At 37.4% G+C, this 16685-nt stretch overlaps 1 protein-coding gene across 4 annotated transcripts in view; it reads left to right on the top strand.

The window, feature by feature from the left end:
• Window positions 1-7399, top strand: part of LOC306867794 (TLE family member 5-like) — a 29909-nt gene extending 22510 nt beyond the window's left edge. The window contains exons 5-8 of one of the 4 annotated variants that reach the window (XR_013784055.1): window positions 2023-2085; window positions 2403-2477; window positions 3715-4738; window positions 4894-7189. Coding sequence is in view for 2 of the 4 variants with exons in the window: in XM_079413677.1 (XP_079269803.1) it covers window positions 2023-2085; window positions 2403-2477; window positions 3715-3945 (369 nt within the window). In the remaining 2 variants the exon portion in view is untranslated. Of the gene's footprint in view, window positions 1-2022; window positions 2086-2402; window positions 2478-3714 lie in introns of all 4 variants that reach the window. The other 3 variants (XR_013784056.1, XM_079413677.1, XM_079413678.1) reach the window with 3 other exon arrangements.
• The last annotated feature ends 9286 nt before the right edge of the window (window positions 7400-16685 follow it).

Genomic DNA, 16685 nt, shown 5'->3' with positions numbered 1-16685 from the left:
TGGCAGGCTATTGAAACAGGGTTATTGTTGCCTCTCTCTTTGTCCCACTGCACGTTTCTCTCCATTTTTTTTTTTTTTTTTTTTTATTATTCTTCAAGCTCTTGCAGGCATTTTTTTAGAACTCGGAAAAATCATGTTTTCCAGATATGAGCTTTCTTTTCATATCTTTGTCCTTTTTGTTGTTTGCTAATATGTTAAATTAACTAAATATGTTATGTTTATACAGTGGGGCAAATAAGTACTTGATACACTGCTGATTTTTCAAGTTTTCCCACCTACACAGAATGGAGAGATCTGTAATTTTCATCGTAGGTACACCTCAACTGTGAGAGACAGAATATTTTTAAAAAATCCAGAAAATCACATTGTATGATTTTTGAATAATTCATTTGATACAATAGAAAAATAGAACTTAATATTTGGTACAGAAACCTTTGTTTACATTTACAGAGGTCAGACGTTTCCTGTAGTTCTTGACCAGGTTTGCACACACTGCAGCAGGGATTTTGGCCCACTCCTCCATACAGGTCTTCTCCAGATCTTTCAGGTTTTGGGGCTGTCGCTGGGCAACACGCAGTTTCAGCTCCCTCCATAGATTTTCTATTGGGTTCAGGTCTGGAGACTGGCTAGGCCACTCCAGGACCATGAAATGCTTCTTACGGAGCCACTCCTTAGTTGCCCTTGCTGTGTGTTTGGGGTCATTGTCATGCTGGAAGACCCAGCCACGACCCATCTTCAATGCTCTTTCTGAGAGAAGGAGGTTGTTGCCCAAAATCTCACGATACATGGCCCCATCCATCCTCCCCTCAATACGGTGCAGCCGTCCTGTCCCCTTTGCAGAAAAGCACCCCCAAAGCATGATGTTTCCACCCCATGCTTCACAGCTGGGATGGTGTTCTTGGGATTGTACTCATCCTTCTTCCTCCAAACACAGCGAGTGGAATTTATACCAAAAAGTTCTATTTTGGTCTCATCTGACCACATGACCTTCTCCCATGCCTCCTCTGGATCATCCAGATGGTCTTTGGCAAACTTCAGACGGGCCTGGACATGTGTTGGTTTGAGCAGGGGGACCTTGCGTGTGCTGCAGGATTTTAATCCATGATGGTGTAGTGTGTTACTAATGGTAACCATTGAGACTGTGGTCCCGGCTCTCTTCAGGTCATTGACCAGGTCCTCCCGTGTAGTTCTAGGCTGATCCCTCACCTTTCTCAGGATCATTGATACTCCACGAGGCGAGATCTTGCATGGAGCCCCAGTCCGAGGGAGATTGACAGTCATCTTGAATTTCTTCCATTTTCTAATAATTGCGCCAACAGTTGTTGCCTTCTCACCAAGCTGTTTGCCTATTGTCCTGTAGCACATCCCAGCCTTGTGCAGGGGGCGTATTACAGAAAGATCCTAACTTTAAAATCTTATCTTATCTGTTTGGTAACCATGGTAATTTCAGTTAGGACCACATTTAGGACAAAAGCTATTACAGAACAGCATTTCCTAAGTGCTTATCTTAACTACAGATAGGAAAGGGGTATTACAGAAACCTCCTAACTTGACAAAAAAAACTAAAAACTGTCTTAACTTTAGGACAACCCCATTTTCTGGATTTTTTAAAAATATTCTGTCTCTCACAGTTGAGGTGTACCTATGATGAAAATTACTCTCTCTATTCTTTGTAAGTGGGAAAACTTGAAAAATCGGCAGTGTATCAAATACTTATTTGCCCCACTGTATGTAGTAGTTTATTTAAAAAAAAAAAAAAAAAAATATATATATATATATATATATATATATATATATATATATATATATATATATCACACACTGTATATAAGCTTTTTTATTATTATATTATTATTACTATTGTCATTATTAGATTTGTTGTCCAATTATGTACTTAGACAAGTAGGTCTGTTTATATTTTTGCAGCTGAGCATCTGTACGGATTTGTAACGACTTTTAAAAAGGAAGAATTTGCTCAACAGAAGTGTGTGTGTGTGTGTGTGTGTTTGTTTCTCCCTGCAGGCAGAGATCGTGAAGAGATTAAATGGGATCTGTGCTCAAGTCTTGCCTTACCTGTCTCAAGAGGTACAGAGAGAGAGAGCAGCGTTACCTCAACATGTAGTTTATAGCATTACACCTCGTCTTAAACGCTCACAGTTAGTCTGATTTGTCATCAAATTCGTGATATTGCGTATTTATGCATATATAACTGATTTGAACAGGCTAGGGATGTAAAGATTTCACCATTAAATCTATGGGTTCAGTGCATTATTTTGGAGGGCAGGTATTTATAGTATAAATGCATGATTATGTTTGCATAATGATAGTAATGTGAATGTGGGAACATACTGTACAAGATGTGATGTGATTTCTTTTTTTGTGTGTGTCTGCGTCTTTTTCAGCACCAGCAGCAGGTTCTGGGGGCGATAGAGAGAGCCAAACAGGTCACCCCACCAGAGATGAACTCCATCATACGGGTAAACTGTTTCTGTGTGTGTGTCTGTGTGTGGCTCATGTGGGCGCACACACAGGTTTATACAGTAGGCTATGTTTATGGAAATGCATCTGCATTGAAAGATGCATTATTAATACTTTTTGTGCATTGTTGCTGTATGGATTGTTTAATGGTAATTATTGCATTTATGTGGCTCTAAATTAGTTAATTCTGTCTCTTATAAATCAATTTGATATGCTTTATTGGCATGACAAAAACTGTACATTTATATTGTGAAAACATTTGCAGCATCTGCTTTGTACATTTGAAAATAATGCAAAATAAATCAAATACAATGCAAAAACACGTAATACTACCCATAAAATATCAGAAATTATCAAATCAAATAACCAATAGAATAAGGGTACGAGAGGCCATGCAATGTAATTATTTTATATTACTAAATACAACAGAAAATGCTCAAATAACAGCTTTTATTAAATAGCACCAATATAATTCAAAAAGTACCAATGTTCAATAAATAACTAGGGCCTACATTTATTAATATTAATAAAAATAATCACAGTGAACAGTTATTCCACCAAGTAACGCAGGTCAGATAGATTCACTGCCATTCAAATGTTTGTGGTCAGTTATATAGTGAACTCTTTTATATCTTAATATATTTTAAAATGTTATTTATTCCACTAGAATAGAAGGAAAAGCATTTATTTGAAATCAAAATCTTTTCGTAATATAAAAGTCTTTATTGTCATTTTGAATTTAATTAATACTTGTATAACTAATTCACTCATCATAAATTAATACTTATATTTATTGTTTGTTTATTTAAAAGAAAATCTTATTGACCCCCACATTTATGAATGTATATAGATTTGATTCAATAATCTAGAATTTGCAAGTTTACGGCTTACTTCATTTGTTGTTTATCCAGTCATACTTTAGAGCTGCAACTATGTTTTATAGTAATGTAATGAAAAGTAAACTAAGAAAGTTAACACTTTATTTTAAGGTGTCCTTGTTACACGTTATGTACTTACTATTATAATAACAATAAACTATGCATAATTACATGCAAGTAATCCTAAACCAAACCCTAACCATATAGTAAGTACATGTACTGTAGTTAATTACTATTACTCAGTACTTAAATATATAATTACACTGTGACAAGGGCACCTTAAAATAAAGTGTAACAGAAAGTTACTATTAACTAATAAATTATGTAGGTAACAACACTGTATGTGTCTGTTTTGTAGCAGCAGCTCCAGGCTCACCAGCTCTCTCAGCTGCAGGGGCTGGCCCTGCCCATGACCCCTCTCCCTCTCGGCCTCAGCCAACCGGCCGGCCTCCCCGCCGTCACCTCCAGCTCCGGCCTCTTCTCCCTCTCCAGCATCCTGGCCTCTCAGGCCCAGCTGGCCAAGGAGGATAAGAGCACACGTGAGACCTCTGACAGCCACCGTGAGGAAGACGGAGACAAGTCCGACTAGTCGCCCCCCAAACCCGTTCCTTCATCCGAGCTCCACGTAGAGCAAAGGCACTTGTTCCCCTGTTTTTTTTTTCTTCACCTTTTTTTATTTTCCTTCGTTTTCCACTCTCCTTCCATCTTTCTATCTACCCTCTAAATTGCTACTGTGTTCACATGCCTAATGTCATTCGTTCTAGTTCATTCCACCAGCTCTCTATATGTATTTATACCAATCCACCTTTTTATTGTGTTACGGATGCTTGATTTGATTTTATTTACACTATTTCTTGCCTGCGTATGTTTATATCTATATATATATTGTATATTTCTTATGCTCGTTGTGGAAATGGTCTACAAAATGGTGCGACCGTTAATGGACCATCGACCCTTCAGTAATAATTCCTCTTTGTTTTTTTCCCCCCGCTCACGCTCTTCCTCTTAAAATCTTTCACCTTTTAAAGCTACAATCTACAATAACTGAGTCAAAAGCACTTTGGCCCCAGGCAGTAACTCTGAGACTAAAAGCAACTTTGAATCTAAAAACTTAGCTGCGGCATAATCCATTTAGAGTTTAAAGGATCGTGTTATTGTTCGAAGGCACGGCTGTTGCATCTATCCTAACTTAAAGGGACAGTTCAAGTTAAAATGTGGATTTGTTTCATTTTTATGTCGTCCCAAAGCTGTTTGACTTAAATTCATCTGTGGAACTCAAAAGGAGGTATTTTGAAGAATGTTCATGCTGCTCCTTTCCATACAATAAAAGCGAATGGTTACCACAGCCATCAAGCAAAACTTAAATTTCTTAAGATTCTCATGCAACGGCTTCAGAACACTTGGAATATAGTACATTCATAAACATAGTCATATGGACTAATTTGGTTTAACATTGTCAAAAAGGACAAAAAACAACAAATAAACAATCAAAAACTAGTCCATATGATTCATGTATTATATTCCAAATGTTCTGAAGCTGTTTGTGTGAGAAACAGAAATTAAGAGAGAAATTGCAGTCATTAATCACTGGAAATTTTGCTTGATAGATGTGGTCACCATTCACTCAGAAAGTTGAAAGTCATAAGGGTTTGGAATGACCTTACGGTGAGTAAATGATCTTCATGTCAGCCCAAACATGTTAGACTTCATTTCTTGTGTGGAACACAAAAAGAGACGTTTTGAAGAATGTTCATGCTGCTCATTTCCATACAATAAAAAGTGAATGGGGTCCAAAGCAGTCAAGAACAAAAATCATCCTAAAAGCCTCACAAAACTAATCCATATGCCCTCGTACTATATTCCAAGTGTTCTGAAGCTGTTTGTGTGAAAAGCTTAAGAGATTTCAAATATTATTTACTAAAACATTTAGCTTGATAGCTATGGTCACCATTCACTTTCATTGTATGGAAAAGAGCAGCTTGGACATTCCTCAGTGTCTCCTTTTGTGTTTCACCTAAGAAAGTCAAACATACAGGTTTGGAAGGACATATTAGGAGGTAAATTAATGAGTAAATTGTGACCGAATTTCCATTTTAGAGTGAACTATCCCTTTAAACTGCTTGATGAGTAGTATTGAAAAAAGGAACATTTGTACTAGACCCTTCAACGTACTGTAAATCTATCTACCTGTTTGCCTGATTTCTAAAGTGTTTGGAAGCTGTTGTGCTGTCTTAGACAGAGAATATTAGATGAGATGCTAGCTAACCTGCTCACCAAGTGAAAAGGAATGCTGTTTAAAAGATTTTTTCAGTCTTTTTTATAGTAATGTCAATTGTCTACATGGTGAGTCATATTGTTTTCCTTAGAAAGGTAAGTTGTGAGAATAAGGTTTTTGAGAAATGAGAAGCACCTTCTTTAAACATTTTTATTCATCGTTTTGATAGCACTACAGAAACAGGATGTGAAATATTTAGTATGATTTACAACAAGCCCTCTAAACAAAGAAAAAAACACATTTTTAGCACAATGCGTTACCTTAAGTGGTAAAAGCTAAGATTTGCAGTTTTGAATTTTCAGTCTCCCAGTGTCATGTTGTATTATGTAGTATGTGATTCTACCAAGAGGGGGCAGTAAGTCCATAGCAAGTCCACACTAACACCCTCAGGGTCACTTTAGTGTCCAATGTTGGTTTTTGCAAACATATATAAAATACGCTTCTTTTGACCCGCCCAAAAATAAATAATTTGTCTAACATTTGTTCAGTCTGGAGTAAGCATCAAGAAAAAGCTCAAAGATTATTTTTTTTCCATATTAAAACAGTGACTTGCAGCTATAGCAGTATTCTAGTCATAGATTGTGTCGCATTTTCATGCCAAAGTACACATCACACTTTATCCTCTCGGTTTTCTCATTTTGGTACAGTCTGAAAATACAAACCAGACTTTTCACACTTTTTTTTCCTTTTGGGTCTGTGCTTGTGATTTTGTGGATGCTTTAGATTTGGTTGGTCCAAATGTTGCTCTAATGGACACCTTCAATAACGTAGACATTAACTGCTTCCTAATGTGTCTTAAAGGGACAGTTTGTCAATTAAATGTCAAAATGAAACAGTGCCAACATAAGAAATGTCCATGAAAGGCCACCTGATGATATCGTAGTGCTTTCAAAACAAATCTGCTCATTTTTGTTGTTTTTGTTTTTTATTCTGCCAGTGTATTTATAAAAGAAGTGCCAGGATTTATCCTCGTGGCTTGCTACATATGCTCAAATCTGTTCTGTTGACATTTTTCTTTTTAAAGCAAGGACAAAAATGTAGTGGTCGCTGCGTAAGCGTTAAGAGTTCAGAATCAGATCTAGCCAAATGCAAAGTGTTTTGCTATAAAGGTGGGCCGCAGGTGTACTGTATGTGTACGTTATGCATAGACCTAAAGCTTTATGTGCAAATGGATGCTTTTGTGTTAGTCTTCTTGAATGATACGTCTGTGTTTTAGAGGACTCTTAACTCATGAGGCACTTGAGAACAGGTTGCGGACCCTTCCTTTCTTTCTTAAACCCCTGACATCCGTCTCCTCCCAGAATTGATTGCTTGCCTTTTGCCATTTGTTAAAAGCATTGTAAGCATTCTGTGCTATAAAAGTCTTTTTGTTTGTTTTTCAACTCTTCATTTTACGTATATTGTACAACCTACTGTGCAAAAATAATTGTGTTATAAAATAGCTTCATTCCATATTAAAACAGACAAAGTACATAAACATTTACTATACATAAATGGAAATTTCTGCAGTAAGGAAATGCTTTTGGTGCCTTACAAATAAAATCAATCAAATCAATGCAGAACATGTCAATGGTTTTATTTTGTTATTTGTATGCTCGTGGGAATTAACATTGCAGTTTTGAAGTAATATTTTTCTGACAATGTTTGGAATCTACCAACAATATATATATTTACAGTCATGGCCAAAAATATCGGCACTCATGGTAAATATGATCAAAGAAGGCTGTGAAAATTCATCTGCATTGTTAATCCTTTTGATCTTTTATTTAAAAAAAAAATCACTAAAATCTAACCTTTCATTGGATAGGATAAGAATTTAAAATGGGGGGGGGGGTATCATTATGAAATAAATGTTTTTCTCTAATACACATTGGCCACTATTAACGGCACCCTTTTATTCAATACTTTTCCATTTGCCAGTTTAACGGCTCTAAATGTTTTCCTATAATGCCTGATGAGGTTAGAGAACACCTGACAAGAGATCAGAGACCATTCCTTCATCCAGAATCACTCCAGACCCTTTAGATTCCCAGCTCCATGTTGGTGCTGCTTCTCTTCAGTTCACCTCACTCATTTTCTACAGGGTTCAGGTCAGAGGAGTGGCCAGCAGAAGCTTGGTTTTGGCCTTGTTTTTGAGGTTCGTGTTTGGACTATTGTCCGGTTGGAAGATCCGAACATGGCCCATTATAAGATTTCTAACAGAGTCAGTCACTTATTGATTTTTGTATCTGTTGGTATTTGATAGAATCAGTGATGCCATGTGTCTAAACAAGATGTCCAGTAATAAAAGGTCCAACAGCTAATAATGCATATCAGAGCAAAAACCAAGCCCTGAGGTCAAAAGAACTGCCTGTAGAGCTCAGAAACAGGTTTGCATCAAGCCACACATCTGGGGAAGAGTTCAGAAAAAAATTCTGCTTCATTGAAGGGTCACAGAAGCATGTAGTCTCTGTTACCCTTAATGGAAGAAGTTTGAAACAACCAGGACTCTTCCTAGAGCTGGCCAAACTGAGCAATTGATGGAGAAGGGCTTTGGTTAGAATGGTGACCAAGAACCTGGTGGTCACTCTAGTTGAGCTCCATGATCATATGTGGAGATAGGAGAGATATACAGAAGGACAAACATCCCTGCAACACTCCACCAATCTGGGCTTTATGGAGGTGTGGCCAAACCCAATCCTCTCCTCAGTGAAGGCACATGAAAACACTTAAAATTTACAACAACAAAAAAAGCACCTAAAGGACCCTCAGACTGTGAGAAATAATATTCAGTGGTCTGATGAACTTCAATTCCAAGCGTCATGTTTGAAGGAAACAGGCACTGCTCATCACCTGCAGAGTACCATCCCAAAAGAAAAGTGTGCTGGTAGCAGCCTCAATCTGTGGGGGTGTTTTTCAGCGGCAGGGACTGAGGGACTCATCAGTGTAGAAGAAAAGCTCAATGCACTAAAATATTGAGTTTGCGTTAATGAAAACCCAGTCCAGAGCATTCAGAACCTCAGATGGGCAGGAGGTTCACCTTCCAACAGGACAGTGACCCTAAACGCACAGAAGGAGTGGCTTATAGACAACTCTGTGAATGTCCTTGAGTGGCCCAGCCACAGTCTGGGATTGAATCCAATCAAATATTTCTGGAAAAACATGAAAATGTGTATCTGACCCCATCCAACCTGACAGAGCTTGAGAGGTGAAGAGGTGAGGAGAAGAATGGCACATAATTGCCAAATGATGATGAGCAAGGCTTGTCGCATCAAACAAAAAGACATGAGGTTGTAAAGGTGCTTCAGCGAAATGTTAAGTTAAGGGTATGAATACTTATGCAATGTACTTATTTCAGTTTATTTTTTTTAAGTTACAAAGTTGTGACAATTCTGTTTTTGCTTTGTCAATATGGTGTATGGAGTGTAGACTAGAAAAAAAAATATAATAATACAGTTAACATAAGGCAGCAACATAAAATGTGAAAAAAAAATGAAGGGATATGAATACTTTCGCAAGGCACTGTACACACACACAAGTTGTTAATATTAGAAAAAAAATATTTATGCTTAAAATAAACATGAAATGCAATTTTGTTCCACATTTCAGAACAGTATATTCATCAAGCAAGTTTAAAGGAGTTTAAGTGTTTTGTATCATAATTATATCACAATAAATAAGGAATGAATTGCCAGTAGAGTCATTATAGCACTGATCAGCATCGCTGAGAGATGGCTATAACCAAATGTTTCACTAAAGTGACATCCACTAGGTGAAATGTTTGACATTTAACACTTCAGATGAAATCTCCTCTGGTTTATGTTTATTGAAAAATGACAGTCTTTGCTTCTCTGCCAGTCTACAGTTTCATTTACAGAAACAGATGGATTGCTTTGCGTCCTGTTAGGAATTGTGTTTATTTGTGCAATCCAGACATCATGTGTTTTAATCAGGGTGCTGGAGATGCTCAACCTGATTTGGTTTCATAATCTGCCGTCTCAGTCATATCTAAATGTGACAGTGTGATCTGTGGGGTTTTTTCCACATCTCTCTGTTACACACTCTCACACGCTCCCTTGTGATTGTGGTTTTTGAATGACAGTCTGCCCTTGTCTCTGTGTTTGCTGCTGCTGGGAAGCCACAGAGCGCCTGGCAGCTCGCTCTCTCTCTCTCTCTCTCTCGCTCTCTTTCTGTCTCAAACTCTCACAGGATTTCTCTGGATCTGAGCCCAGCGCTTAAATAAATATGAAAGTGCCCTATTTTCTGTCAGAAGGCTGTCAGAAAGGCAGGGTTTTGTTTATTTCGCTTCACTTTCTCGCGTTTAGCACAATGGTTTAATGCTTAAAAGCTGTTGTGATCAATTTACAGAGCTGAATGAGATCAAGCCAGCTTTAAAGATTAAAATGGATCCCGATATAAAATAGTTGCAAGCGTACGGGTGAATCTCACTGAGACTGGTTATATGTCCAGGTTACATTTACCCCCAAATCAAAGAACAATCAAACTAAAGTTATTCAAAAAACTTTAATGTATATAAACATTCTGTCACACTTTATTTAATTATGACTTTTTCCACAATAAACTCCTAATTTGCTGCTTATTAATAGTTAGTAAGGTAGTTATTGGGCAGGATTAGGGATGTAGAATATGGTCAGGCAGAATATGTGCTTTATAAGCACTAATAAACAGTCAATATTTTAATAATAGGCATGCTGATAAGCAAATAGTTAAAAGTGAGAACTGGACCCTAAGTGTTACCAAACATTAATTAATATATTAAACATTATAATAACACTTTATTTTAGGGAAGGCCTTCACGATTAACTATTATTAGCATTCATATTGGCTGTTTATTAGTACTTATAAAGCACATATCAATGACTTATTCTGAATGACCATATTTTAGATCCCTTAATCCTCATACCTAAACTTAAGAACAGCCTTACTAATTATTAATAAGCAGTAATTAGGAGCTTATTACTGTTAAAAGTGAATATGTTCCCTAATCTAAAATGGGACCATATTCTTGGTACCCCTGATATGTATATATGTTTGTGTATGTGTGTGTTAATGGGGATTTATCTTAAATCTTAAGAGAATGTTAACATGGAAAAAAAATGCACACTTCAGTGCTAATGGACCCAAAAATAGATTCTACATTTTTGGGTTAAAATCTTTTGTAAAAAAAGAAAAAGTGCATTAGTAATTAGTTTTATTTTTGGCATGACATGGACAGGCTCTTGACCTGTTTCTTGTGGTTCGTCCTGTATAGTGCCTCACTTCACATTTTCTGCTGATGTCAGCTGGTTTCCTGTGTCAAGTGAGGAAAGAGAGATGGGCAGAAGGGTGATTATTAAAAGACGTTGATTAATCGTGATTGACTCTCTCGCTCTCTCTCTCTGTCTCTCTTTCTGTATGTCTTACTGCTTGATAATGGAGACACATTCAGTTCTGTGCTGTTCTGGTTTATTCATGCGGCCTGTCAGTCCTTCTCTCTCTCGTTCTGTCTTTCTCCATCAGTCTCGTTCTCTTTGTTCTATTCCTTCAGGCTTACACCAGACTCATCATCACATTGTTCTTTTTCCCCTCTGTCCTTCTTTTTTCATCCCTTCATTCTTCCCGGCAATGGCCAGAGCACTCATCTTAATCTTCATTTTTCTTTTTACCCTCTTGTCCTGTGATATCTCTCTCTCTCTCCGTCGACTCAGTGCTTGCAGAATTGAACCATGGGAGTGAAGGACTGTCGGGCTGTTTTTGTAATCTGTCTCTTTTCTCATCCATCCACTCCTCGTTTTCTCATTCTACCTCTCCTGTAAATAGAAAGCACTACTTGGCCGACAGCTCTGAGATTTGAGAGCATTTATCTATGAAAAAATCCTCTAAACAATAGGATCAGGCTGCAAAGAGCAGTGAGACCTTAAAATATACTTGTCTGGAATCAAAGGAATTCCTGGTTGCACACATCTTTCCCACAATGCACTAGAAAAAAGTCAATTCTATTTTATGCCTGGTTTTGCTAAGATGCATATTTAGAGGTACACAACCATTTTTCATGTAGAAATGTTTCAAGGTAAGGCATGACATGGCATAATATACTATACTATAGTATACACTTTGAATTTTGGTCCAGTAATGCTAACATGCTAGCTCTCTCCAGCCCTACGAAGCATAATTTTCCCAGTATAGCCCTGTTCCTCTCATAAGTTCATACAACATTAGACCTCAGATGCAACCTGCTGGAATTTATATTTCATAAAATCAAACACTTTATTTGGATGAATGCATAGTAGTTAGTTGAACTATTTTTGTGAATTTTTTTCTGACCTAAGAGAAGCAAGACTGCCACTCATCCTGAATGGATAGATGTTGGTTGGTGGGTTAGAGTACTTTTAAGAAATTTTACTTCATTTTAGGTGCCCATTGTCATATTTAGTCATTTTTTCGATATTAGTTAGTTTCCTGGATGTTTGCTAAATAGTTAGTTGACCTTTATGATACTTTTCTGTCCTAATAGAAGCTTGATAGTCTCATCCTGAATGCATAAGTTAGTTAGTTGGACTACGTTTATATCCTTTTAGGGGTTTAACTGCCACTTAACAGGATGGATGTATAGATTTTGCTTGGTTGGTTAGTTAGTTGGTAGATAACTACTTTTATGTAATCTTTAATGCCCCTTGCCTTAGATAGATATTTAGTTGGCTAGTTAGTTGGACTACTTTTATGATACTTTTCTTTCTTTTAGGGAATTTACTACCCCCTCGTCCTGGATGGGTAGAAGTTAGCTAGTTAGCTATAGATTTTGCTTGGTTGGTTAGTTAGTTGGTAGATAACTACTTTTATGTAATCTTTAATGCCCCTTGCCCTAGATAGATAGATATTTAGTTGGCTAGTTAGTTGGACTACTTTTATGATACTTTTCTTTCTTTTAGGGAATTTACTACCCCCTCATCCTGGATGGGTAGTAGTTAGCTAGTTTTTTATGTCCTTCAATGATACTTATCCTGGATGGATGGATGGATGGATGGATGTTGGTTGGTTAGTTAGTTAGCTAGCTGATAGTTAACTGCCTTTATGTAATTTTACGAGCTTTACTGCCTCTTGTCCTGGATAAATTGTTAGTTGGCTAGTTAGCGGGACTAGTTTTATGATACTTTTCTGTTTTTTATGGAATTTACTATCCCTCATGCTGGATGGATATGTTAGTTATTAGTTTTAGTTAATTATACTTTTAAGTCATTTACTGATACTAATCCTGGATGGATGGATAGATTTTGGTTGGTTAGCTAATTAGTTGGTAGTTAACTTCATGTAATTTTACGAGTTTTACTGCACCTTAGATGTTAGTTCGTTGACAGTTAACTACTTTTATGATACTTTTGTTATTTAGGAGTTTTACTGCACCTTTTCCTTAATAGATTGGACTACTTTTAACATACTTTTACATCCTTTTATGGTCTTTACTGCTCCTTGTCCTGAATAGATGGATAGTTAGTTGGGCTGATTTTATTACACATTTATATCCTTATAGGAGCTTGACTGACTCCTTGTGCTGGATGGATATATTAGTTTGTTTGCTAGTTTGCTGGTTGGATGTCTTTCATGTTACTTTTATGTTCATTTAGGATCTTGATTGTCAAACCTCTTGCATAAATGGCCAGGTGTTAGTTAGTTAGTTTGCCAATCGCTACTGTTTGCACTCAGTGTATAAACAATAGCAGTGTGAACATTGTGTTTACAGCACTGTGTTCCACAGAAGAAAGTAAGTTAAAAAAGATTTGGAAAGGCATGAGGACATGATGTCAGAATTTTCATTTGTGGATGAACTCTTACTTAAATCCTAGATCAGTTAGTAGAAGAAACTTCAGTTAGTGAGCTTTCTCTCCTCAGTCACTATCTCTGTCTTGGATGTGTTGACGGAGGAGAATCTGTTATTCCTGGAGAGCGCTTTCATCTGAAATTCTCATTCTTTATTCATTCGTTTACTGCCTCCTCCATCCATCAGGCATCTGAAGTAGGAAAACACCTCAGGCAACCAGCAAAAAACTGCCCTTTTGCCCTTCTCCCTCTGCCGTCCACTGTCAATCTATCCATCCCTTCCTCTCCTAATCTGTCACTCTTTCCCATATTGTTCTTTCCATCTTCGTCTGTCTGTCCCTGTTTCAACTTTTCAACTCTTTCTCACCTCTCCTCTCTGTTCCTGTTCTTACACCTTTTCTGTCACTTTCTCTGAATTGCAATTTAAAAGCCATTCTCAATTCTGGATGGCGCACCACTATGCTACACACCCCTGCAACCGCACTAGGTATTTAAGTGAAAATTATACGATAAATTAACTTTTACGATGTATAAATGTATGGCTTGTGTAGGGTGTAATGATGGTGGGAGGGGCTTACATGGCTGAATGAGCCCCTAGTGGACGCCTCAACCCTGCCTCTCTGTCCAAAAGCTTTCCCACAAGGTTGTACTTTTGGCTGCTGCCAGACAGCAGTGGTTGGGTGAATGGCATGTGGTCATTGTGTGGTCTGTTTATGCTGCTGGAGCGGTCACAGTCACAGGCGGCCTGGAGTGGGAATGTGTGTGAAGACACCGAGCTTGGCCAAGTTCAAGGATTCTGCTCATGTGGTTTAGCCAGTTTTGTACACTTTACATAAAGCTATATAGACACCATGTACCACAGAGGGGGAAAATCATGCTAACCACCCTTGATGTCTTGGATGTACACAAAGTGTCATCCAGGAAAAATCATAAAGCAAGAAATTGTATCACTGTTTCTTAAAGGAAATTTTTTTTATTTTGCATAGGCTACCTCCTAACAAAAATTGATAAATTAGATTGCATACAAAAGACGTGATTGCCGTGAACACGCGATATACATCTCAATCGTGTCTTCCACACAAGTAGAAAAATTTCAACTCCAGTGGAAAATTCGCATGACCCGTCGTCACGCATGCCAGTCAGCGAAGAGCTCATTGACATGTCCAGTTTGACACATCTGGTTGTATCACAAAATGGAGGAGAGCATTATGCAATTTGCGCAAGTAATATGAAAAACATCCCGCAAGTAATCTATAGCGATAACGTAATGCGAATATTCACTTCGCATTGGGTCTGCACACACCATAAAAAATATATATTACAAAACCTAAGTTGAATCTCAAGACTTTGGCCTTTCTAATGATGTGTAATTTGTCAAGATTAAGTGACATCAAGGCAAATTGTTTCAGATTGATATTTTGATTCAAAATTATGAAGTTTAATGGTTTTTTTTACATGCACTAATTACAGTAAGACCAGTAATGTTTATTACGCAAATCTAGTCCTTTTTGATTTCATGTTGACTTTAATACAAATCATACTGGTAATTTGTGTACTTTAAATCCCAGCAATGGTAAATTATATACAGTCACAGTTACATTTATGAATATCAGGGGAAATTACTTGAAAATAAAATATTTCCTCTGAAACTGTGTCTAGTATTTTTGCAGCCTGACTTGAAGTTTCCATTCCTTCATATTTCAGAATAGCAGTCAGTCAAAAGCAGTGCCCGAGGTTATTTTTTTCCCGTTTGATATTTCCTTACCTTATGAGCATGCGTGAGAGTGTATAAGCGAGACACGCGATCAACAGTGCAGCTTGTGTATGTTTGCAACAGACGTCTCAAACTGTCTGAATATCAAATGTGCTTTATAATCCTACACTCAAAGTTTCTCTACATACAATATTTAGTGTGAATATCAGTCAGAGCTGGAACAGAAGGCCCTCAAGGGCCCAGTGGAGAACAGGTCACTGGCATGAAAGGGTGTTTAAGTCACAAAAATGGAAAGGGGGTGGGGGGGCAGATAAAATAGACTTGAGAAACCGGTTGAGAAAGAAGGCGACAAACAATAAACAATATCTTCGCTATTGGTATTCTTTTCAATTTTGTTGCTCTGAGAAGCCTACATTTAATTGTCATGCAGTTCACTGTCAATATGAATGTGCTAAATTCCTAATTAGTTAAAACTTTGCATCGCACTTACTCAGCGCTAACTCAGTCACTTGGTTACTCCGTAATAAGCAGACTGAAATCCCAAACGTGGCTTCCATGTGGTCTTTTCAAGTGTTAGTTGATTGAATTGCCACACTAAGGAAACATTATGAACTGAAATTTCATTTTACAGCTGCACAGTGGTATAGTACATTCAAGCTTTAGTTTCCTCACAATGTGTGTTAAATGGCTCATGTAGAACTCTTGTAATTTTGATTTGCCTCTTTAATTCAAGGCTCCCACCAGATGGAGTTATTTAGCTGTATTGTGATCTGTAATAGCCCGTTGCGCATACAAGCTATTTTTATGTAATCCAGCACTGTTTTAAACAATAAAGGTTAATGCTGGAATCAAACCAAAAGAAAAGTAAATCGCTTGATAAAGGAAAAAATGATGAAGGTCGTTAAGGTAGGAGGAAAAACTAGTGCCAAAAAGAAACGGGCCTACTCTTTATATACGGTGTGTTTTTCCGGGATACATCAGAGAAGGGTTAATGTTGTCTGTAACAGGCGGCATTCCCAGATGGAAGACTTTTAGCTGATGAACTTAATTGGCATGACATGGGCCGCGCACCATGCCAACTGGCCAGACCCCTCTGCATCTGCGCATAGAGAGAGAACTTTCATCTCATTTATTTCCAAGATCTTTTCCTTGTCCAATTATGCTTTCAAAATCAACAACACCAACAAACACTACATTACTGTAAAACCTCTTGAAAGGAATAAATACTTCAGCTGAAAGTAAAATTCGGTCATCGTTTACTCACCCTCATGTTGTTCCAAACCCGTATGACAATATGTTCACATGGTTCTCTTGGTCCGGGCCAAAAAAGAAAATGATACATTAAGTCCTGGTTTGCTTAGCATTCACATTTTTGTTTTTTAACACCAAATCTAAAGATACAAAACAATAGGCATAAAGGATAAGGTCATAACCTGTTTGGACAGCTTTTATGATGTATATTTTGTGAAGAACTTAGCGGATATCCAAAACAATGCTGTTTGCTGGGTTAAATGCGCTCTGTGGTAGTTTAGCTGAGAACTCTCTT

This window comes from Barbus barbus (assembly GCF_936440315.1).
Source record: "Barbus barbus genome assembly, chromosome: 49".
Lineage (NCBI taxonomy): Eukaryota > Metazoa > Chordata > Actinopteri > Cypriniformes > Cyprinidae > Barbus > Barbus barbus.
The sequence above is the reverse complement of the archived record's forward strand: the minus strand, read 5'-3'. Positions and strand labels throughout refer to the sequence as shown.